This window comes from Pan troglodytes, chromosome 8 (genome assembly GCF_028858775.2).
Source record: "Pan troglodytes isolate AG18354 chromosome 8, NHGRI_mPanTro3-v2.0_pri, whole genome shotgun sequence".
Taxonomy (NCBI): Eukaryota; Metazoa; Chordata; class Mammalia; order Primates; family Hominidae; genus Pan; species Pan troglodytes.
The window spans coordinates 37,919,224-37,943,222 of NC_072406.2; the positions used below are offsets into that span (position 1 = coordinate 37,919,224).

The 23,999-nt window shown below is 39.8% G+C and overlaps 1 protein-coding gene across 4 annotated transcripts in view; it reads right to left on the reverse strand.

Annotated features, from left to right (window-relative positions):
* The window catches only part of PRTFDC1 (phosphoribosyl transferase domain containing 1), a 104,806-nt gene that overhangs the window by 65,287 nt on the left and 15,520 nt on the right, over nt 1-23,999 (reverse strand). For all 4 annotated transcript variants that reach the window (XR_010146828.1, XM_063781505.1, XM_507700.8 and 1 more), the window contains one exon: nt 22,982-23,165. Coding sequence is in view for 3 of the 4 variants with exons in the window: in XM_063781505.1 (XP_063637575.1) it covers nt 22,982-23,165 (184 nt within the window). In the remaining variant the exon portion in view is untranslated. The remainder of the gene's footprint in view (nt 1-22,981; nt 23,166-23,999) is intronic.

Here is a 23,999-nt window from a genome sequence, read left to right on the forward strand (position 1 = left end):
AGGAATGTGACTATTTCTACTAGAAGTATTCCAATTTGGTCTGAGTTACTATGAAAATAAAAAGAGAGTCATAGTGTACTCCCAAAAAATTATTTCTTAGGCATTTGCTATCTGCTTTCTATTTTGTGAACTGGGGAGAATAAAGCCAACACCCATGTGTACTGAGAGCTCTAATGTAAAAATACGTAAGGTTGAGAAGAAAAACACAGAAGAAAGGTGAGCTTAAGGCCATTTTGTGCCTCACAAAGATGTACTTCTTGGCATCTGGCAACACTCTCAGGCAGCAAGGTGAACTTCTTTGCCCTCAGCATCCCATGGGTGTGATATTATCTTAACCTTATACATGGTATGATCTGGTTTGAAGGGCAAAGTTTAAGAGAAGTCAGTGAGATTTATTTTGGAATATATCAAGAAAATAAGGCCTTGAGACCTCTGCTCTGTTTCTTCCAAGGTCTAGGCCATAATAAATGCCTTTTAAAGAACTTTATTAAAACTACAGCTCTAGCCAACTCCTTCTCTGACTAGGTTCATGTCAACAAATGCTTCATCTTTCTCACATTAAAACAAGTAGCTTCTACCTCAGGCCTAGCTAAGATGTAAGAATAATCAAAGTTGTTACTTGCTGGTCACCTGTTTGGATGATACAGTTCTAGGGGCCTTCCATATGCCATCCAATTATTACTCATAAAAAAATCTTCTCATAGGGGTCAAGGGTTGAAAAACTACCTACTGGGTACTATGCTAACTACCTGGGTGATGGGTGCAATCGAACCCTAAACCTCAGCCTCATGCAATATACCCGTGTAACAAACCTACACATGCACCCCTTGCATTTAATATGAAAGTTGAAAAAAACAATCTCATGAGACACACATGGCTAGCCTTATTTTATAGAAGAGAACACTAAGATTCAGAAAGGTTCAGTAACTTGGTATGAAAAATTAGCATGTGATATTGGAATTTGCACCAGATGCGTCTTTATTCTAAAGTTTGTGTTTATGGTTTCCATATTCTCTTCATTATGCTTGCCTTTTCAAAGACTCCTGACATTTGGACAGGGAAATGGGTCCTCTAGCTTCCTGTAACGTGCTTCCAAATAAATAACAGCTTCAAAAGGCATAACTGCTTGACTTAAATGGTAAAATCAGAGCTTCTTATGTTCCTTTTCATGACCATTTCTCACACTTGGCTTCCATATCCCTATAGGCAATGTTGGAATTGTGCCCACTCCCTAGGCAAGGGGTCATTTCACTGTTTCACTCCACTTCCCATAACTGGGTGTCCAGATAGGCTGCTACTGCTGACACATCATCCTTGGCTGAACCTGACTGGTTCTTTGTTCTTAAAGACACTTGAGCCCTTATCAAGGTCAACAACAGTATCCATCTTGCTAACTATGGTGGTCAACATTCAGTCTTCTTACTTGTTCTATTAACTGCATTCAGTGGCTGATTAGCCCTTGCTTCACTCAGCTTCCAGGACATGATTCCCTGGTTGCTCCTCCTCAGACTCCTTTACTAGTTTCTTCTTGTCCTCCCAGCTTCCAAATAGTGGGAAGCTCCAGGTATCAGTCCTTAGAGCTCTTCTCTATCCACCTTCACTCCCTGGATGACCCATTCTTCAGCACGGCTTTAAATCCCTTCTATACATTGACCACGTTTAAACAAACATCTTAATCCTCTGCCTCTCTTCCCTGAACTCCAGACTGGTATATCCAACTGCCTGCTTATCTTGGATGTTTAGGAGGAAAAATATTCCAAAACCATACCCCTGGTTTCCTTTCCAAAGCTCCTCTTTTCACAATCTTCCCCATTTTAGTAAATGGCAACTCAGTTTATACTCTTGCTCAGGCCAGAAACCTTACAGCCATGTCAATGTCCACTAATGTAAAATTCATCAGCACGTATGGGTGATGGCTTTGTCTTTACCTATAAGATATATACAGAAATCCAAATACTGCTCACCAGCTCCTCTGTGACCATCCAGGTTCCAGCTATCGTTATCTCTCACTGCAATTACTGCAATATCTTTTCAGCCATCTCCCTGCTCAACCTTTATCCCTTTCATTCTATTCTCAGCACCACACACAGACTTATTCTTTAAAATATAAGTCAGATCATGACATTCTGCTCAAAACCCAGTGAAATCTTCCTACTTACTCAGAGAAAAAGGCTAACTCCATACAGTGGCCTGACAGAATCTACAAGATTTCACCTCTCATTATTTCTCCAAGTCACCTCTGACTAATTTCTTCTCACTCTTCTCTGGCCTCCTTTGCTTTTCTTCAAATGTGTCAAGCACATTGCCACCTAAGGGCCATTGCACTCGCTGCTTCCTCTTCCTGGGACTGACTTCCCCTGTCTGCATGGGGAGCCTTTGTTTCTTTCAAGTCTCTGCTTCAATGGCGCTACTTACACCTTCTCTGACCACTCCCCACAACCCCTCCAGCCTACTCTGTCTCTTTTTCTCCATAGCATTTTCCACTTTTTGGTATATTTCTTGTTTTCTCCTTTTGTTTTATTTTCAATTTCCTGTCTGTTTTACCTAGAATGTAAAATCCTGACATACGAGTGTAACTATTTGGCGAGTGAATGGGCTATGCAATTTAGGGCTTGTTGGAACCCTCAATAACATCATCTCTTTCCCGACAAGGCTATCTCTTCCACCTGAACTTTAGATTTTCCCTTACAGTCCAATTACCATATATGTGTATCTTCTCATTGCCCTGTATGTAGATCCTCAGCTCAATGGTGTATTCGAGGACCCAGGCTCTGTCCCTTTCCCCTTTGCCATCCTCAGTAATTAGCTGCATTCATATGCTTGTCTTTTCAATGACCCAAGGAGATTGCCATAGTTCCAGGAGTCACTTAAAGACAAAATAACATTTTGCTAAAGAGAGTGAGATTTCCTCCCATAATCTACTTTTCATCAGGGAAGTAAACCATTCCCTCTGGGAGGACTCTCAGCAGTCTTCCCTTTACTGTGTCAAATGCCCCATTTTTTAACCGCAAGGGAGGCTGGGAAAGTAAGCCGCTGGTGTGAGCAGCCTCTGCAATGGGATGCAGAAAGTGTGGTGGGGGTAGGGATGGTTGTTGGATAGAAAAAGCAAGTGTGTCTGTTGCAGTACACATTTTTTTAACTTCCGAGAAATTTTTCTTCTCCTCTCATTTGTCTTCTCTTATTCTGTTACAGACTCTTGTTCTTACTTTAGAGATACCAAGATTTTATTCTGTCTCCATGGGAATGTTAAACATAATATTTTGATGTTTTCTTCTGTTCTCTGTTCTCGCTCTATTTTCTTGGGGTTCCTTTTTTAGGGTTTTTTAGTTTTATTTTGTTCTGTTTCATCTGGTGTTTCATGCTAGACACTGTGCTCCTTGCTTCTAAGTGAGACACCAAAAGAGCTGATGGGAAAGAGTTATGTGTCCATCAGGGGGCAGAGATTGATGACAGATGGATTTACTAGTGGATTCCCATGGAGACAGATGTCCTTTTCAGTGGGGGAGTCCCAAATGCAATAGATGGAGGTCTTTTCTTTACAACCATTCAGTTTCCTCAAAGAACATTCACTGTCAAACCTCAGTGCCTCATTGGTGGGGGCTACGAGTGGTCACATGCCCGGCTGCTAAGGAAGAGAGCTGATGGTCTCAGAATCTCATATAAAAAGTTTAGCTGGATCTCCCCAGGCCTCTGTTTTACCTGGTGTCCGTGTTTTTGGTACTTTTTTGGTTCATTTTTTTCTGAAAAAATTAATCTTCAGTTTCCTGCAATAGTGGTAGAAGGGGATGAGGCTGGGTGGGAGGGGAGGAGAGCTGTCACCTGACTTCCAACAATGGAAGTGGGGTAGAGGACCAGGGAGTCCCAATTATCTTTACAATGACATCATCTCATTGCCTGCTGTTCCTGACATTGCTGGAGCACTAAGTCTCTCAAGGCCTCATTTAACTGGGTTCTTCTTTGGTGTCATTCATTGCAGGCACTTGGGTCCAACTTATCTCCATGCCATTACATTCATGATCTCTGGACCTGCTGTCTTCTCTCTTGTCCAGTTTGTCATATGAGGTCACTTTTAACTATATCATATCACATCATATCATATTATATATATCCATGTTATTTTAGTGGAGAATGCAAATCAAATATGTGTGGTTAATATCTTTTTTATTTTATTTTATTTTTATTTTAAGAAATGGGGTTTCACATTGTTGCCCAGGCTACAGTGCAGTAAGGATTATAGCTCACCGCAGTCTTGAACTCCTGGGCTCATGGGATCCTCCTGCCTCAGCCTCCCAAGGGCTGTGACTACAGATGCATACCACCATGCCTGGCTAATTTTTAGATTTTTGTAGAGACTAGGTCTCACTATGTTGCCCAGGCTGGTCTTGAATTCCTGGGCTCAAGCAATCCTCCCCACTCAGCCTCCCAAAGCTCTAGGGTTACAGGTGTGAGCCACTATGCCTGGTCCAATCTGTTCTTTTTCAATAGACGTTCCAAGACATTAAAGATTATATAACTTCAAATCTGTCAGGGACCTTACAGATCTTGAAATCCAACCTCATCATTTTACAAATGAACAAAGGAAAACCCATAAAAATGAGTTCCTTGCCAAAGTGAATGGTGGTAATGGGGCCCTCCTTCTGGGAAGCAGTGTGGAAAGACTGTGGCCTCCATGCTCTTGAATCAGCCTGTGTAGTTTTGCATCTTAGCCCCATTCTCGGCCAGCTCTATCTTTAACTGTCTGTGGATCACTTTCCTTACATGTAAAATGGGGATAATAAATTACTTTACTTATCAGGTTGTGGTGGGCACTAATGAAATAATATTTATAAGGCACTTAAAATAGTACTTTCAATAGTAATCAATCAATATATTATTATTAGTTTAAGTAAATCAAAATCAACTTTTAAAAATCCTATACCTGGTACTATTAAACTAGAAACATATCTTAGGATATATTAGAAATAAGTCTTTCTCTTAAAAATATACTATAAGGCTATAGTAACCAAAACAGCATGGTACAAGTACAAAAACAGACACATAGACCAATGGAACAGAATAGAGATTTCAGAAATAAGACCACACATCTACAACCATCTGATCTTTGACAAACCAGACAAAAACAAGCAATGGGGAAAGGACGCCCTGTTTAATAAATGGTGCTGGGAGAACTGGTTAGCCATGTGCAGAAAATTGAAACTGCACCCCTTCCTTATATCTTATACAAAAATTAACTCCAGATGGATTAAAGACTTAAATGGAAAACCCAAAACTATAAAAACTCTAGGAGAAAATCTAGGCAATACCAGTCAGGACATAGGCATGGGCCAAGATTTCATGACAAAAACATCAAAAGCAATTGTAACAAAAGCACAAATTGACAAATGGGATCTAATTAAACTGAAGAGCTTCCACATAGCAAAAGAAACTATTGTCAGAGTGAACAGACAACTTACAGATGGGAGAAAATGTTTGCAATCTATGTATCTGACAAAGGGCTAATATCCATAATCTACAAGGGACTTAAACAAATTTACATTTAAAAAAACCCCATTAAAAATGGGCAAAGGACATGAACAGACACTTCTCAAAAGAAGACATTTAAGTGGCCAAAAAACATGAAAAAAAACTCAACATCACAAATCATTAGAGAAATGCAAATCAAGACCACAATGAGATACCATCTCATGCCAGTCAGAATGGTGATTATCAAAAAGTCAAGAAACAATAGATGCTGGTGAGGCTATGGAGAAATAGGAAAGCTTTTACCCTGTTGGTGGGAATGTAAATTAGTTCAACCATTATGGAAGACAGTGTGGCAATCCCTCAGAGACTTAGAATAAGAAATACCATTTGACCCAGTAATCCCATTGCTGGGTATATACTCAAAGGAATATAATAAATCATTCTATTATAAAGACACATGCACACTTATGTTCACTGAAGCACTATTCACAATAGCAAAGACATGGAATCAACCCAAATGCCCATCAATGATAGACTGGATAAATAAAATGTCATATATATATGTGTATATATATATATGTGTGTGTGTGTGTATATATATATGTGTGTGTATATATATATGTGTGTATATATGTGTGTATATATATATGTGTGTGTGTGTGTATATATATATATATATATATATATATATATATATATATATATACATACACCATGGAATACTATGCAGCCATCAAAAGGAAGGAGATCATGTCCTTTGCCGGAACATAGGTGGAGCTTGAAGCCATTATAGTCAGCAAACTAACGCAGGAACAGAAAACCAAGCACCACATGTTCTCACTTACAAGTGGGAGCTGAACAATGAGAACACATGGACACAAGGAGGGGAACAACACACACTAGGGCCTGTTGGGGATGGAAGATGCGGGGACAGCATCAGGATAAATAGCTAACACATGTGGGGCTTAATACCTAGGTGATGGGTTGATAGATGCAGCAAATCACCATGGCACACATTTACCTATGTAACAAACCTGCACGTCCTGCACATGTATCCTGGAACTTAAAATAAAATTCAATTTTTTTTTCAAAAAAGGAAATAAGTCATTCTAGTAGATGTATTCTGCATAGAGTAGTCTAACAGTACTGCTGATGGAAAAATAACTATCCATGAAAAAGTCTACAATAATCTATCCATTTGATATATATTTAAATTTATCCATTAAAAGAAACAAACATGGAATTCCATAATGGTTTTCAAAATAAAATATTTCACTAATCTTCTAAAATTACTAACAATTCTGTTACAGGAACACTACCTCAAAGCATCTAAAATGGTATTCTGTTTTGCAGATCTAAATTGACCTACACTGAAAGTAAGTAGCTTTTGCTTTAAGTATAGGAATAAAACAAGAATATGTCACTTTCATGGTTAAGTATTTCCCTGCCTACAACACAGCGGTTACAAGTGATTAAAAAAAAAACAAAAAACAAAAAACAAAGGTGTCATTATCACTTCCTGAGTGATCAGGGCTCAGATATCGATGGAGTAAGGGGTATGTTTAAAAATCATTTTTGTCCTAAGAAATTATCTTAATATGAAGATGAGGGAGAATATCACACATTTTCATTTCTCAGATCTCTTACACACGCCAATGTGAATTTTGGAAGTGCGAGTTGGGGCAGACTTCTGAACCTGCCTTCTAGCTATCTTTCCTAATTAGAGGAGGATCCACACCCCAAAACAACACACAGAGGTCTATAGGGCACCAAAGCCCATCCCGGTCCTTCAACAGGGACTCCTGAGAGCTGCAGAGAGGAAGGAGTCATTCCCGGCCTCGATGATCACATGCTCACCAACACTTCCCACTGCTGTATTAGATTAGCATTTTTAGCAAAAGTACTGCTGACTCATCACCAACTGCTGGCCTTTTCCTTTCCACTCCTGCCTAGTCATTCCCCTCTGTGCCGTGGGCTGCGGGGGCCCTTGACGTACTGTTGTGCCCTTTTCCTCACCAAGAGTCATCCTGTTTTTAATGACATTATTCTCCTATTTGTCAATGTCTGTTTGAGTTCATTTCTGTTCTCTAGGAAAAAAAAAAAAAAGCTAGGCAAACAAAAAAATTTCAAAACTGTCCTCCTCCAAATGAATCCCAAATTAATAAGTAGAAAATTAAATAATTCTTGTCCTTGAAAGCTACAGATTGTAAGCATGTTGAATTACCTAAGTGATTAACAATAATGCTGTGTTTAATAATGGCAAACTCATGCAATAAAGGAATATACACTATGGGTTAAAACAACAATAAAACCATTAAACTCAAACTTTATTATAGTACAATGAGCATCATAAACAATTGACAAAGGCGTTATTTTTCCATAAATATTTTCCCCAAACCATTTTATTATATATCCAACTGTGTTGCTTTTTCCCGCCAAATCCAAATTATTTCCTGGTAACTTTCCTAGCCTTTAAAGTGCATGTGTTTTATAAAATACAAATGGAATATGTAATTTCAAAAAGATTTTCCTGGTCTTGATGCTAAATTTTACATTCTACATCAGTTACAAAATGTTGATAAAAATAACCTAACATAAAATAAGGATAATTATTAATATTTTGCTGCCTGCAATTATTTTCCTGCAGAAAATGAGAAATTATCTGGGCATAATTAATAAAATACATCATTAGATCCTTTTTGGAAAAGATCGGGTATATATCAGTTAAACTGATTACCGCATTGATATGGTTTGGCTCTGTGTGCTTACCCAAGTCTCACCTTGAATTGTAATAACCTCCATGTGTCATGGGAGGGACCCTGTGGGAAGTAATTGAATCACAGGGGTGGGGTTTTCCCATGCTGTTCTCATGATAGTGAATAAGTCTCATGAGATCTGATGGGTTTATAAAGGAGAGTTCCCCTGCATATGCCCTCTTGCCTGCCGCCATGTAAGATATGATTTTGCCCCTAATTTGCCTTCTGCCATGATTGTGAGGCCTCCCCAGCCATATGGAACTGTGAGTCCATTAAACTTCTTTCCTGGGTCACTTCCAAGATGGCTGAATAGGAACAGCTCCAGTCTGCAGCTCCCAGCATGATTGATGCAGAAGATGGGTGATTTCTGCATTTCCAACTGAGGTACCTGGTTCATCTTATTGGGACTGGTTGGACAGTGGGTGCAGCCCATAGGGGGCAAGCCGAAGTGGGGTGGGGCGTTGCCTCACCCGGAAGCACAAGGAGTTGGGGGATTTCCCTTTCCTAGCCAAGGGAAGCTGTGACGGACTGTACCTGGAGGAACTGTACACTTCCGTCCAAATACTGCACTTTTCCCACAGTCTTAGCAACTGGCAGACAAAGAGATTCCCTCCTGTGCCTGGCTCGGCAGTCCCACACCCATGGAGCCTTGCTCACTGCTAGCACAGCAGTCTGAAATCAACCTGTGATGCTGCAGCTGGGCAGTAGGAGAGGCGTCCACCATTGCTGAGGCTTCAGTATGTAAACAAAGTGGCTGGGAAGCTCAAACTGGGCAGAGCCCACCACAGCTCAGCAAGGCCTACCGCCTCTCTAGACTCCACCTCTGTGGGCAGGGTATAGCTGAACAAAAGGCAGCAGTCAACTTCTGCAGACTTAAACATCCCTGTCTGACAGCTCTGAAGAGAGCAGTGGTTCTCCCAGCACAGCATTCGAGCTCTGAGAATGGACAGACTGCCTCCTCAAGTGGATCCCTGATCCCCATTTAGCCTGACTGGGAGACACTCCCAAAAGGGGCTGACAGACACCTCATACAGGTGGGTGCCCTTCTGGAATGAAGCTTCCAGAGGAAGGATCAGGCAGCAATATTTGCTGTTCTGCAGCCTCCACTGGTGATACCCAGGCAAACAGGGTCTGGAGTGGACCTCCAGCAAACTTAACAGACCCACAGCTGAGGGGCCTGTTAGAAGGAAAACTAGCAAACAGAAAGGAATAGCAACAACATCAACAAAAAGGACATCCACACCAAAACCCCATCTGTAGGTCACCAACATCAAAGACCAAAGGTAGATAAAACCACAAAGATGGGGAGAAACCAGAGCAGAAAAGCTGAAAATTCCAAAAACCAGAGTGCTTCTTCTCCTCCAAAGGATCGCAGCTCCTCACCAGCAATGGAACAAAACTTGACAGAGAATGAGTTTGAGGAGTTGACAGAAGTAGGTTTCAGAAGGTCGGTAATAACAAACTTCTCTGAGCTAAAGGAGCATGTTCTAACTCATTGCAAGGAAGCTAAAAACCTTGAAAAAAGGTTAGATAAATGGCTAACTAGAATAAACAGTGTAGAGAAGAACTTAAATGACCTGATGGAGCTGAAAACCACAGCACGAGAACTTCGTGATGCATGCACAAGCTTCAATAGCTGATTCGATCAAGTAGAAGAAAGGATATCAGTGATTGAAGATCAAATTAATGAAATAAAGTGAGAAGACAAGATTAGAGAAAAAAGAGTGAAAAGAAACGAACACAGTCTCCAAGAAATATAGGACTATGTGAAAAGACCAAATCTACGTTTGATTGGTGTACCTGAAAGTGATGGGGAGAATGAAACCAAGTTAGAAAACACTCTTCAGGATATTACCCAGGAGAACTTCCCCAACCTAGCAAGGCAGGCCAACATTCAAATTCAGGAAATACAGAGAACACCACAAAGATACTCCTCAAGAAGAGCAACCCCAAGACACATAATTGTCAGATTCATCAAGGTTGAAATGAAGGAAAAAATGTTAAGGGCAGCCAGAGAGAAAGGTTGGGTTACCCACAAAGGGAAGCCCATCAGACTAACAGCAACAAAAACCAAAATAGACAAATGGGATCTAATTAAACTAAAGAGCTTCTGCACAGCAAAATAAACTATCATCAGAGTGAACAGACAACCTACAGAATGGGAGAAAATTTCTGCAATCTACCCATCTGACAAAGGGCTAATATCCAGAATCTACAAAGAACTTAAACAAATTTACAAGAAAAAACAACCCCATCAAAAAGTGGGCAAAAGACATGAACAGACACTTCTCAAAAGAAGACATTTATGCAGCCAACCGACACATGAAAAAAAAATGCTCATCATCACTGGTCATCAGAGAAATGCAAATCAAAACCACAATCAGATACCATCTCACGCCAGTTAGAATGGCTATCATTAAAAAGTCAGGAAACAACAGATGCTGGAGAGGATATGGAGAAATAGGAACACTTTTACATTGTTGGTGGGAGTGTAAATTAGTTCAACTATTGTGGAAGACAGTGCGGGGATTCCTTAAGGATCTAGAACTAGAAATACCTTTGACCCAGGGATCCCGTTACTGGGTATATACCCAAAGGATTATAAATCATGCTACTATAAAGACACATGCACACATATGTTTATTGTGGCACTATTCACAATAGCAAAGACTTGGAACCAATCCAAATGTCCATCAATGATAGACTGGATTAAGAAAATGTCGCACATATACACTATGGAATACTATGCAGCCATAAAAAAGGATGAGTTCATGTCCTTTGCAGGGACGTGGATGCGGCTGGAAACCATCATTTTTAGCAAACTATCACAAGGACAGAAAACCAAACACTGCATGTTCTCACTCATAGGTGGGAGTTGAACGATGAGAACACATGGACACAGGGTGGGGAACATCACACATTGAGGCCTGTGGAGGGGGTGTCGGGGGCTGGGGGAGGGATAGCATTAGGAGAAATAACTCATGTAAATGTCGAGTCAATGGGTGCAGCAAACCAACATGGCACATGTTTACCTATGTAACAAACCTGCACGTTGTGCACATGTACCCTAGAACTTAAAATATAATTAAAAAAATAGATAAACCTCTTTCCTTTATAAATTACCCAGTTTCAGTTATGTATTTATTAGCAGCATGAGAACAGATTAATACAAACATATTTTTTGTATATATACATAGCATGCTTAAGTTTCATGGGACAAGCAAGCTTTCAAATGATAAACGGAGGAAATGCAGACAATGTGAAATACAACTGAAATCTTCAGGCATCTGTTGTGATTAATACTAATAACACATACACTTTCTTGTGGGTCAGACCCTTCCTAGTTTCCAGCTTCCTCCCTCCTAACTGTTAAGTCATTTGCTCCCTATGCTATCCCCACCTCATCTACTGGCTCGACCTCATCAAATCGCTAGGAAGAAATCCGACCTTAGGTGGGGTTGGAACTCTGTGGAACTGCTAGGCAGCCAACTGGAGTCTGATGCCCAGCAACTGAATGTTATGCCTCTCACAATGGTTTTGGTCTTTCTGCTCTGTTCCCAAGTTCCAGTATCCACTGTGTGCTCTGGATTTGTCCCTTGTCCTGTGCCCACATCCCTTCCTGGGAACTTGCCCGGTACTCCTGCAGAACTAGAGGGCTTTCTTCTCCTGCCAGTCCACCTCCTAGGGACTGGAGTCCTTTTCCTCTTCCACAGATCCAGGAGACAGACGTGGTGTTAAAAGACCTAGTTTGGATGTCACTTCCTAGCTGTGTGTCCTTGGGAACCCAGCTAACACCTCTGGCCTCCATGCTCTTACCTGTGAAACTTTATAAGGATATTGCAAGGGCTTAATAAGCTAATAGATATAAAGCACTTAGGACAATAGTTGGCCCTAAGTACTTAGTGAATATTATGTTTTATTAGCAGTGGTACCAACATACACAAGTGGGCTGATACTGGCTACCTAATACTTGGAGTTCTGAAGGCTGTGATCTTTCATCCATCTTTTTTTGAGACGGAGTCTCATTCTGTTACCCTGGTTGGAGTGCAGTGGCACAATCTCAGCTCACTGCAACCTTCCCAGCCTCCTGAGTAGCTGGGACTACAGGTGCCCGCCACCATACCTGGCTACTTTTTGTATTTTCAGTAGAGCTGGCATTTCACCATGTTGCCCAGGCTGGTCTCGAACTCCGGAGCTGAAGTGATCTGCCTGTCTCAGCCTCCCAAAGTGCCGGGATTACAGGCATGAGCCACTGTGTCCGGCCATTTCATCCATCTTTCAACTACTTATGACCCTTGCTGCACTGGACTTCAACTCACATCTGTAGCAGAGTGAGTCCATTCCCCGAGATGTCTGCTCCAGGGCCGGGTCCTGTTCCTGGTCCTGGATTCAACCCCAGCCTGTTGCAGTCAGCTGAGTTAAGCACAGCTCTGTCCCCAGAGTGATCTCTCAACACTGGATTGATACTATAATTTAATAATTCCTTCTGCATCATTCTCTTATTTTCCCTCTCAGTGTTCGCTTTTCACAAGGAAAAACAAACTCTAATGAGAATCTCTCTAGAGGAATAAATTTGAATATAAAGAATGTATATCAAGAAAATGCATGGATATTTATAAAATAAAAAGGCTGTAAGGAGCGATAACAAAAAATACTGAGATTAACCTTATTACATAAATGGGCTTTGGTTTCACTTTAAAAAAAATTTTCACTTCATAGAATTAACTATCTCAGAGTAAACTTGCCTAGAGCAATGCTAGATGATCTCTTTTTAGGCCAAACTAGATATTTGTTTAATGCCAAGTTTCTTCATCCATGCCCTGCTGAAAGCCCATCGTAAATACCTCTTAAAAACCAAAAGTCAAAGAGAAAACAGGACTGTCAATACTCTTTGTTTCAGTACACATAGGAACAAGACAGATGTTTCAGCGTTTCTATCCAGAGGTCACAGAGAAATTATGTTCTGGTTTTCATAAATACTTCTGATTAATTTTTAATGATTTATATGAACTGATTCAAACCACCCAGGCCTATTCCTGATGTACTCTTTAGTTAACAACTCTCCCTTTGAAGTCTGCAAAAATGTTTTGAGGATGTTAAAAAATATTTTAGACACTAACATGGAAAAAATCTGTAGCTTCAAAGGAAATACCCAACTGTTTGCAAAAGAGTATTGAAGTGATATTGCGGGACCCAATTTTTTTTTTTTTTTTTTTTTTTTTTGAGACAGAGTCTTGCTCTGTCACCAGGCTGGAGTACAGTGGCGCAGTCTTGGCTCACTGCAACCTCCACCTCCTGGGGTTCAAGAGATTCTCCTGCCTCAGCCTCCCGAGTAGCTGGGACTACAGGTGTACACCACCACGCCCAGCTAATTTTTGTGCTTTTAGTAGAGGTGAGGTTTCACCATGTTGGCCAGAATGGACTCTATCTCTTGACCCTGTGATCTGCCTGTCTCAGCCTCCCAAAGTGCTGGGATTACAGGCGTGAGCTACTGCACCCGGCACAGGACCCAAGATTTTTAAATGACCAAAGAGTAAAGACAATGTTTTCTGTTATATTTCAGCTATTTGAACACTTGCAAATAAAATTGCTGAAAAAGATGAGGCGCTACCAATTTTCACTAACTCCAAGTTACACATTTTTTGTTATAATATCTCCCAAATCAAGATGCATCTTACATACAATCCATGTCAAATCATGGCTTAATTTAGAGCATTTTTTCTTTCATAGTGGTACATAAAGTAACAATCTATGATGCCTTTAGATTTAATGAAATACGGTAAGTTTTAGAATTTTTGTGGTCTCTCATCTTCCCTCTTCTAGTCCTTTATTTTCTTCTATTTTCCTATTTCTTTATTTTTCCTCTCCAGTTTTACTTAAAAATATGTATGTGTGTGTGCATGTGCTTACCTATAAACCTACTTTGGACCCATGTGGCACCCCCCCACAACTGAGGAACTCTTCTACTATCTTCAAAGAATTGGAGTCTTTTTTCTTCACCAAAGCCCAAGGTGAGACTCTGCTAAACACAGATTTCCTGTCTCAAAAAGAAAAGGAGGCTTTCTTTTTCTTTTTTTCTCTTAAGACAGAGTCTCGCTCTGTTGCCCAGGCTGGAGTGCAGTGGCACAATCTCAACTCACTGCAACCTCCACCTCCCGGGTTCAAGTGATTCTATTGCCTCAGCCTCCCAAGTAGCTGGGATTACACGTGCCCACCACCACGCCCAGCTAATTTTTGTATTTTTAGTAGAGATGGGGTTTCACCATGTTGGCCAGGCTGGCCTGGAACTCCTGACCTCAGGTAATTGGCCCATCTCGGCCTCCCAAAGTGCTGGGATTACAGGTGTGAGTCACCGTGCCAAGAAAAAGAAGCTTTCGGCTGAGCGCAGTGGCTCACGCCTGTAATCTCAGCACTTTGGGAGGCCGAGACAGGCAGATCACGAGGTCAGGAGATAGAGACCATCCTGACTAACACGGTGAAACCCTGTCTCTACTAAAAAACTACAAAAAAATTAGCCGGGCGTGGTGGCGGGCGCCTGTAGTCCCAGCTATTCGGGAGGCTGAGGCAGGAGAATGGCGTGAACCCAGGAGGCGGAGCTTGCAGTGAGTCGAGATCGCATGGGCGACAGAGGCAGACTCCGTCTCAAAAAAAAAAAAAAAAAAAAAAAAGGAAGAAAGAAAGGGAGGCTTTCAATTCCAGGCACCCTTGCTACTTGGAAACAGTTCAGCAAAAGTTCACCCTGGTGTAGGGTAAAGACTACTCACTAAAACTAAAGACACTGGACCTGGCTTATCCATTCTGTTCCCATTCCTCACAAGCACAGATAACAAGAGCTGACTGATTTAAACCCTTTGTTCTGAACTGTGGGAATGAGAGAGAAAAAATGTATTTAGCGTTTCTCTTCCCTCAAGGGAGCAGGTTTGTGGCTAACCCTTAGCTCTAATGAGCTTCTTTAATACGAACGCCAGCTTCCCCAGGGGCCCACATCCCCTGTGTGGCAAATCTCTCGGCCCTACTGTGGTTACACTGTGAGTTGTATTTTAGCTCCAAAAAATCTCTTGGTGTTGCCAACATGCAGGAATTATTCATACAAAGCAGGGCACATTCAAACAACATGGGGCAGGATCTAGGGCAACTGTGGCTTGCCTAAAATAACATTCGTCCTCAATTTTTAAAGCCTTGAAGTTGTAGTTTGAAGATTGTATTTTGTACAGAGGTTAGCTAACCAAGTTGGTGGGAAACAATGAGATCAGAATGTTGCACCTCTGAATTACACTTTATCCTCACATTGGATTGCATATAAATTAATGAGCTTTTAAACCAGGGCAACATTTGAGAGGGAATAAAGGGAAAAAACTTGGCAAATAATGCATCCACATACAAAAAAGCTGTCTAAAAAGTCACTTGCTGGCACCTAACAATACTTTCCTCAAATCCTCCTGTTTTTCCACTCAAAGTCCCTTAGAATAGATATCCCAAAAGGCCTCCCACTTCCACCCTGATAGAGCTTTCTCAAAACACACTAAATCTGATTGCAGTCCTAGCTGTTTGGGAAGTTGAGGCAGGAGGATCATTTGATCCCAGGGAGGTTGAAGTTGCAGTGAGCTATGATCACACAACTGTACTGCAGCCTGGGTGATGGAGCGAGACCCTGCCTCTAAACACATGTACACACACACAAACACACACACACACACAATCGGGTAGCTCAAGGGACTGCTGAATTATGCCTGTTTCTCTTTGATTTGAGTCTCTATATGCTCAGGAGTTAGTATGAAGCCTGAAGCTCAAGGTTCTTTCCGAATTTTTCTGGATTTGGCCTCCTAAAAGCAGCAAGCAAGCTTTAAGTGAATCCAGAGAACAAGCAGGTAGAGTGAAAGTTCATGTCTTGTGGAGTATCTCCATGGTGCAGGGCAGAAAGAGGAAAAGCAAAGCATAGTTTTCCATAATTTACAGAAAAACCCAGTGTTAATATTCATTTTCTTAGAAGGTACTACTTGATAGCTTATTAATTCAACATATAAAACATTTCAGAAAAAAAAGCAGGTAATTGTCTATTTATGGATATTGTCATTCTTCCAGCAATTATAGAAGCTGGCTTAGCCGGATTAGGTGAATGTCAAAATAAAGCTCAAGAAAAAATAATGGTGATTCATTTGGTCAAATGTTCTTCCTTTTAGCCTAATTTATCTCAACACATCTCTAGGGAGACTGTACGCTCCAGTGGTCACAGTGTTGGGCTCTGGTGTGGAACTTTGATTTAAATACTAGATCCACCACTTACATGCTGCTTGACCTTGGGCATGTTACTGAACATCTCAGGTCTCTGTTTCATTATGTGTAATACAAATATAATAAGGCTGCCTGTTTCTTATTTTGTGTCTACTATTGAATTAATCAAGTTTGGAGTTTCCTTTATTCCTTTTCATCCTCTTTACTAGCTGAAAAGTTATAAATAACATTCCTATTTTTTCAGTGGTCACCCTTAAGAGGTGCTGTTTAGAGAAATACACAAGGAAAAGGTATGAGAAATTAGAAAGAAATAGTAGTATTTAGTTTGACATGGATTACAATGGTGATAGTTTCCGCAATATAAAATATATCCTGGGCCATAGAACAAGCCTCAAAAAATTTAAAAGAATTGGAATCATACAAAATACAGTTTCTGCAACAGAATTCAACTAGAAACAATACAGGAATTATGTATGGAAAATCCCCCAAATACTTGAAAATTAAACAACATGAGACAACCAATGAGTGAAAGAGGAAATTAGAAAATAGTTTGAATTGAATGAAAATGAACACAATATATCAAAATATATAGAGGCAGCTAAAGAAGTACTTAAAGGAAAACTTACAGCATTATATGTTTGTATTAGAAAATAAGAAAATCTCAAATCTATGAACTCAACTTTCATTTTATGAAACTAGGAAAATAAAAGAAAATTAACCCCAGAACAAACAGAAGGAAGGAAATAACATAAAAGCATAAATCAATGAAACTGAAAACATAAACACAAAAGAGAAAATCAAGAAGGCAACAAATTGGTTCTTTGAAAGAATAGAAAAATTGAAAAACCTTTAGGCATACTGGTGAAGAAAAGGAAAGAGACAGAAGATACAATTTAATACCATCAGGACTAAAAGAGAGAATATCACTACAGAGATTAAAGATAATAAGGGAATATTATAAACAACTTTATGTCCAGAAATGTAAAAACTAGATAAAATGGACAAATGCCTTGAAAGACACAAACTATTAAAGAGTGAGAAAACTATTAGCCTGAATACTCCCATATCTACTAAATAAACTTAATTCCAATTAAAAAAATCTTCTGACAAAGAAAGCTCCATGTCAAGATGGTTTTACTGGTGAATTCTACCAAATACCAAAGACGAATTAGTACTAATTCTACACAAACTCTTCTGAAAAAAAGATGAGGAGAAAATACTTCCCAGTTTATTTTAAAAGACCAATATAAACCTGATACCAGAATCAGAAAAAGGCACTACAAGAAAAAAAACAAAAACAAAAAACTATGGTTTAATATCCTCCAAGCACTTAAATGCAAAATTCCTCAAAAAATTAGCAAATTGAATCCACCAATACATGAAAAGGATAATATGTCATTATATTACATTAATGGAAAGATAGTCCAACATTAGAAAACCAATCAATGTATTTTACCATATCAACATATCTAGAAAAAGCACTGATGATATTCATTCATAATTTTTTAAGAAAATATGAAAAAACCTCTTGGAAAACTAGGAATAGAAGGAGCTTCCTTAACCTGATAAAGAAGATCTTCAAAAAACCAACAGTCAGTATTATACTGATTGAAAACAAGGCAAGGATGTTTTCTCCCACCATTCATATTCAGGAGTGTACAGGAGGTCCTAACTGGCATGATCATGCAATAAAAAGAAATAAAAGGTCTGTAAGTATAAAGGAAGAAGCAAAATCATCTCTATTTAAGGAAGAAATTATTATCTTCATAGAAAACCCAAAAGAATCTATGAAAAAGCTATTAGAACTCATAAGTGAGTTTCATAAGTCATAGGATTCAATATACAAAATTAATAGTATTTCTAAATACTACCCATAAATAATTGGAACTTGAAATTCAAAGAAAAACTTACTGAATATAATAGGATCAAAATCATTAAATATTTAAGTGTATATCTAACCAAATATGCCTAAGAGCTGACACTTGAAAACCAGAAAACACTGAAATAAGATATAAATAAATTAGGAGATATACCGTGTTCATGGAATGGAAGACTAAATAGTGTTACAATGTCAATTCCCTCCAAATTGATCTATAGATTCAAAGCAATCTTGATAAAATTCTAATGTGTTATTTTGTAGAAATCAGCTACATGATATTAAAATTTATATGGAAAGACAAAGAACAAGAATAGCCAAGGCAGTGTGAAAAAGAACAAAGTTGAAGGACACATACTACTTAATTTACAGAGTTATTATAAAGTTACAGTAATCAAAGCAGTGACAATGTAGATGAACAGACCTGATAGTGTCCAGAAATAGACCCACATACATATATAAAGTAAGCTGATTTTCAGTGAAAGATCAAAAGCAATTCCATGGAAAAGGATCGTCTTTTTGGCAAATAATCCTGGAATAATCAAACACTTCATGCAAAAATGAAAAGAAAAGGAATCGCAATCCATACCTTATATCGTAGTAAAAAATTAACATGACATGTCTCACAGACCTAAATTTAAATCTAAAACTATGAAACTTCTCTTTTTAAAAAAAGGAGAAAATCTTTGTGATCTTGAGTTAGGCAGATTTCTTAGGTACACCAAAAGCATGATCCACAAAAGGACACACTAGATTAACTGAACTTAAAAAATTTTTTGATAATGCTCTTTGAAAAACAAAATGAAAAAACCTCACTGACTGGAAAATATATCAAAACACATATCTAATAAAAAATTCATGGCCAATATATTTTTTAAAACTCTCAAATACAATAATAAGAAAACAACCCAATTTTTTAAATGGGTAAGATAGTTGAAAAAACACTTCATCAAAAAAGCTATATGAATAGCAAACCAGCAAATGTAACTATGTTCAAATCATTATTTATTAGGGAAATGCAAATTATACCACAATGTGATATCATCACCTATTAGAACAGGTAAAATCAAGAAAAAAATAAGGAAAAACTGATAATACTAAGTGTTATTGAAAATATGGAGTAACAGGAACTGTCACATATGCTGGTGGGAATTCAAAATGATTCAATCCTTTGGGAAAAGAGTTTGGCAATTTTTTTTTTTTTTTTGAGATGGAGTCTCATTCTGTTGCCCAGGCTGGAGTGCAGTGGCATGATCTCAGTTCGCTGCAACCTCTGCCTCCCAGGTTCAAGTGATTCTCCTGCCTCAGCCTCTTGAGTAGCTGGGATTACAGGTATCTGCCACCATGCCTGGCTAATTTTTGTATTTTAGTAGAGATAGGGTTTCACCATGTTGACCAAGCTGGTCTTGAGCTCCTGACCTCAGGTGATCTGCCCGACTCGGCCTGCCAAAGTGCTAGGATTACAGGCATGAGCCACTGCACCTGGCCAGGCAATTTATTATATACACTCATCATATGACCTCCCATCTTGCCCCTAAATATTTACTCAAGGGAAGTGAAGTCATAAGTACACACAAATACCTGCATGTGAATATTTATAGCTGCTTTACTTGTAATTGCTTCAAAATAGAAACAACCCAAATATCCTTCAGCTGATGGAGTAACAAACTGCACTCTATCTATATAATCAAATTCTACTGGACACGAAGAAGAAGAAGAAGAAGGAGAAGAAGAAGGAGAAGAAGAAGAAGAACTGATATGAAGAAGAAGAAGAACTGATACTGTAAACCAAAAATAAAATTCTAAGCCCCCCAACTGTGGGGAATGAACCCCTCCTCTCAGCCAAGGGCATTCCAAAGTTAACCTGAAAAACTCGTTCAGGCCATGATGGGAAGAAGAAGCCAGACATGCCTCATGATCCCCTCTCCCTTTAGGAATTGCTGATAGAATAGACCCCTTAGGTCTGATAAGAAACATTTACAATCTATTCTCTGTGAAGCCTGCTACCTGAAGGCTTCATCTGCATGATTAAACCTTGGCTTCCTCCACAACCCCTTATCATAACCCAGACATTCCTTTCTATTGATGATAACCCTTGCAACCAATTGCCAATCAGAACATCTTTTAATCTACCCATGATCTGGAAGCTGCCGCTTCTAGTTGTCCCACATTTCCAGACCGAACCAACGTACACTGTACATGTATTCATTGATGACTTCTGTCTCCCTAAAATGTATAAAACCAAGTTGTGTCCTGATCACCTTGGACGCAGGTTCTCAGGATCTCCTGAGGGCTGTGTCACAGGTTGTCACTCATATTTGGCTCAGAATAAATCTGTTGAAATATTTTACAGTTTGACTCTTTTCATCAACAATACACACAATATGGATGAATGCATTATGTTATGATTTATGGATTTACTAAAGCTACATGATACATGATTATATCTGTAAGACATTCTGGAAAGGGCAAAACTTTAGGAAAAGAAAACGTATCTGTGGTTTCCAGGGCTTGGGGGTTCAGGACGTTGACTATGAAGGACACAAGGACATTCTTTGCATTGTTAAGGAAACTGTTCTATATCTTGACTGTGGTGATTTACATGATTGTATGCATTTGTTGAAATTCACTGAACTCTAAAGAGGATGGATGTTACTGCATGTAAACGGTGGCTCAATAAACCTGACTTTAATTTAAAAAAATGTTAACAGGTTTTTAAAATGCTGTTAACCAGGGACAAATATCATAAGGGTCAGGGCCAAGTGAATCAGAGAAATCTGGTATGAAGGAAGCACAGGGATTTAACCCAGAATGAAGATAATCTAAAGAGAGAAAAAATTCTCAGGAGAAGATAAAACCAAGAAATTAGAGCTAAGATGTCTTCAAAAACCAGCTTCACTCTGGCCTGAGAGGTGATCAGGAAAACACAGAGTATCTTAAGAAATCAGAACTAATTTCCAGCTGCTCTAGAACTGAGGCAACTGAGAGTCACATGAGGAATGTGGAAGACAGATTGGTGGCCCTGAAAACCGCTGTCCCCTGGTGTACACACCCTGCATAATCCTCTCCACTTGAGTGTGGGTAAGACTTGTAAACGTGGTGGGAATTCCCACCAAAGATTAGGTGACTAGTCAGGTGACTTTGAGTTCATCAAAAGGCAGGTTACCTGGGTGAACATGATCTAATCAGGTGAGCTATAAAAGAAGGGCTAAGATTATTCCGTCAGACTTGAAGAAGCAAACAGCTAATGGTGTTGTGAACGACCTGTGGGGTAATTGATGCAAACACCTGGGGACAACCCCTAGGAGTGGAGAGTCTACCAACTCCAGCCTACAGTCAACAAGGAAATGGGAACTGAGCTTGCCAACAGTCAGTGATCTTGAAAACCTCAGATGATATCAAAATCCCAACTAACACACTGATTTCATCCCTGTAAGGTTCTGAGCTGAAAACTCAGCTACACCATGCTCAGATTTCTGACCTACAGAAACTTTAAGATAATACACGTGTATGTTGGTTTAAGCCACTACGTTTGTGGTGAGTTTGCCACACAGCAATAGAAGGCCAATTCAAAGAGTGATTCATGAATTAAAATGTGTCAAGTTAGTTTAGTCAACGAGAATATTTTCATGGTTTGACTCCAAGAGCTCCTCACCCAATAGTAAGTTATTTTTAATGTTTTACTATGCATTAAATCAAAAAGCATCAAAGAAGTTAACATCATAGAGGGAGGAGGAGGGAGACTAAGGAAACAACAGCTTTTTTTTTTTGGCAAGAGTTTCATTGTCATCCAGGCTGGAGTGCAGTGGTGCCATCACAGCTCACTGCAGCCTCTGTCTCCTGGGCTCAAACGATCCTCCCACTTCAGCCTCTTGAGTACCTGGGACCATAGGCACATGCCACCACACTCAGCTAATTTTAAAAATTTTCTTTTTGTATATAGACAGGGACTCACTATGTTGCCCAGGCTGGTCTTGAACTCCTGGCTTCAGGGGATCCTTCTGTCTTGGCCTCCCAAAGTGTTGGGATTATATGCATGAGCCACTGCATCTGGTTAGGAAACATCTTTGGAGAATAATTCCATTAATTCTGCCCAGTGGTGCCCATAGAAAGCCAGAATTAATGGAGTAAACTGGTGGAGGGGCCTTCTGCTGGAGCTCCCTGACCTTGTTTCCTCACACTTGGCAATGTGCTGTCCCTATAGTCTTCCCTTCTTTACTTCCAGGCCACAACTGCAGCCACCCAAGTACTAAGACTCCTCTCTGGGCTGGACACCCTCCCATAGGTCCCCAGGACCCATAGTGACATCCAGAGTAGAAAAAACAAATCAGTGTTCACACTTTGACCACACACAGTTGTGGGGCTGGGCACCAGGATATAACCACTCACTTTATCACCATAAAAGAAAGCACAAATCATTACTGCTGAGTCTTCCCATATATGTGAAAATAGAGAGAAGGTCCCCACCCCACGCCCTAAATAATATCATTTGAATTCTTATGTTAGGTTGCCATATTCTTGCAAATTAAAATTACCCTTCATTTTCATCTCCATTTTTAAAAATTGCACTCTTCATTTTCATAACATTATTGATTCTTTTATCCTAAAGCATTGTTAAATGAAATGTCATAAAGCGGAGCTTGTAATAACTTACCCTGTAACTTTTTAGTCTGATGAAATCAACCTTCATTGAGACAAATCGATCTGAATTTCGGCTGATGTTCTTAAGGTGTTCTACAAGATCAGCACAGAATTTGTAACCTCCTTTAAGCACACACAGGACCATGATGTCACTATATCCTATGTCTTTCATAATATCCTTGGCCAGCCGCTCAATTCTGAAAGAAGGATAAAAGATATATTAAGGCACAATTACTTCTGAGTATCTCTGTTGCTTTAATGAAATGCAAGATGTATTGTACGTATTCAATTACTCAGAGGAATGTGGGGAAAACCTTGGGAAACAGAAACCCACAGATAGAAAAGCTTTGTTAAGGTTGAACATAAGGTGTTCAAAATATACTTCTTCTTTTTTTTTTTTTTTTTTTTTTAAGATAGAGTCTCACTCTGTTGCCCAGGCTGCAGTGCAGTGGCACGATCTTGGCTCACTGCAACCTCCACCTCCTGGGTTCAAGTGATGCTCCTGCCTCAGCCTCCCAAGTAGCTGGGATTACAGGCGCCCGCCACTATGCTCAGCTAATTTTTGTATTTTTAGTAGAGACGAGGTTTTGCCATGTTGGCCAGGCTGGTCTCGAACTCCTGACTTCAGGTGACCTGGCCACCTTGGCTTCCCAAAGTGCTGGGATTACAGGCATGAGCCACCATGCCTGGCAGTATTTACTGAATTCTAAAGAAGACACATGATCATAAAAAATGTACATCAGAATATCTGGCATGCTCCTTAAAAAGGAACATTTGGGCCAAGAGTGGTGTCTCACACCTGTAATCCCAGCATTTTAAGAAATCCAAGATGGGCGGATCACTTAAGGTCAGGAGTTCGAGACCAGCCTGGCCAATGTGGTGAAACCCCGTCTCTACTAAAAATACAAAAATTAGCCGGGCATGGTGGCGGGTGCCTGTAATCCCAGCTACTCGGGAAGCTGAGGCAGGAGAATCGCTTGAACCAAGGAGGCAGAGGTTGCAATGATCTGAGATTGCACCACTGTACTCCA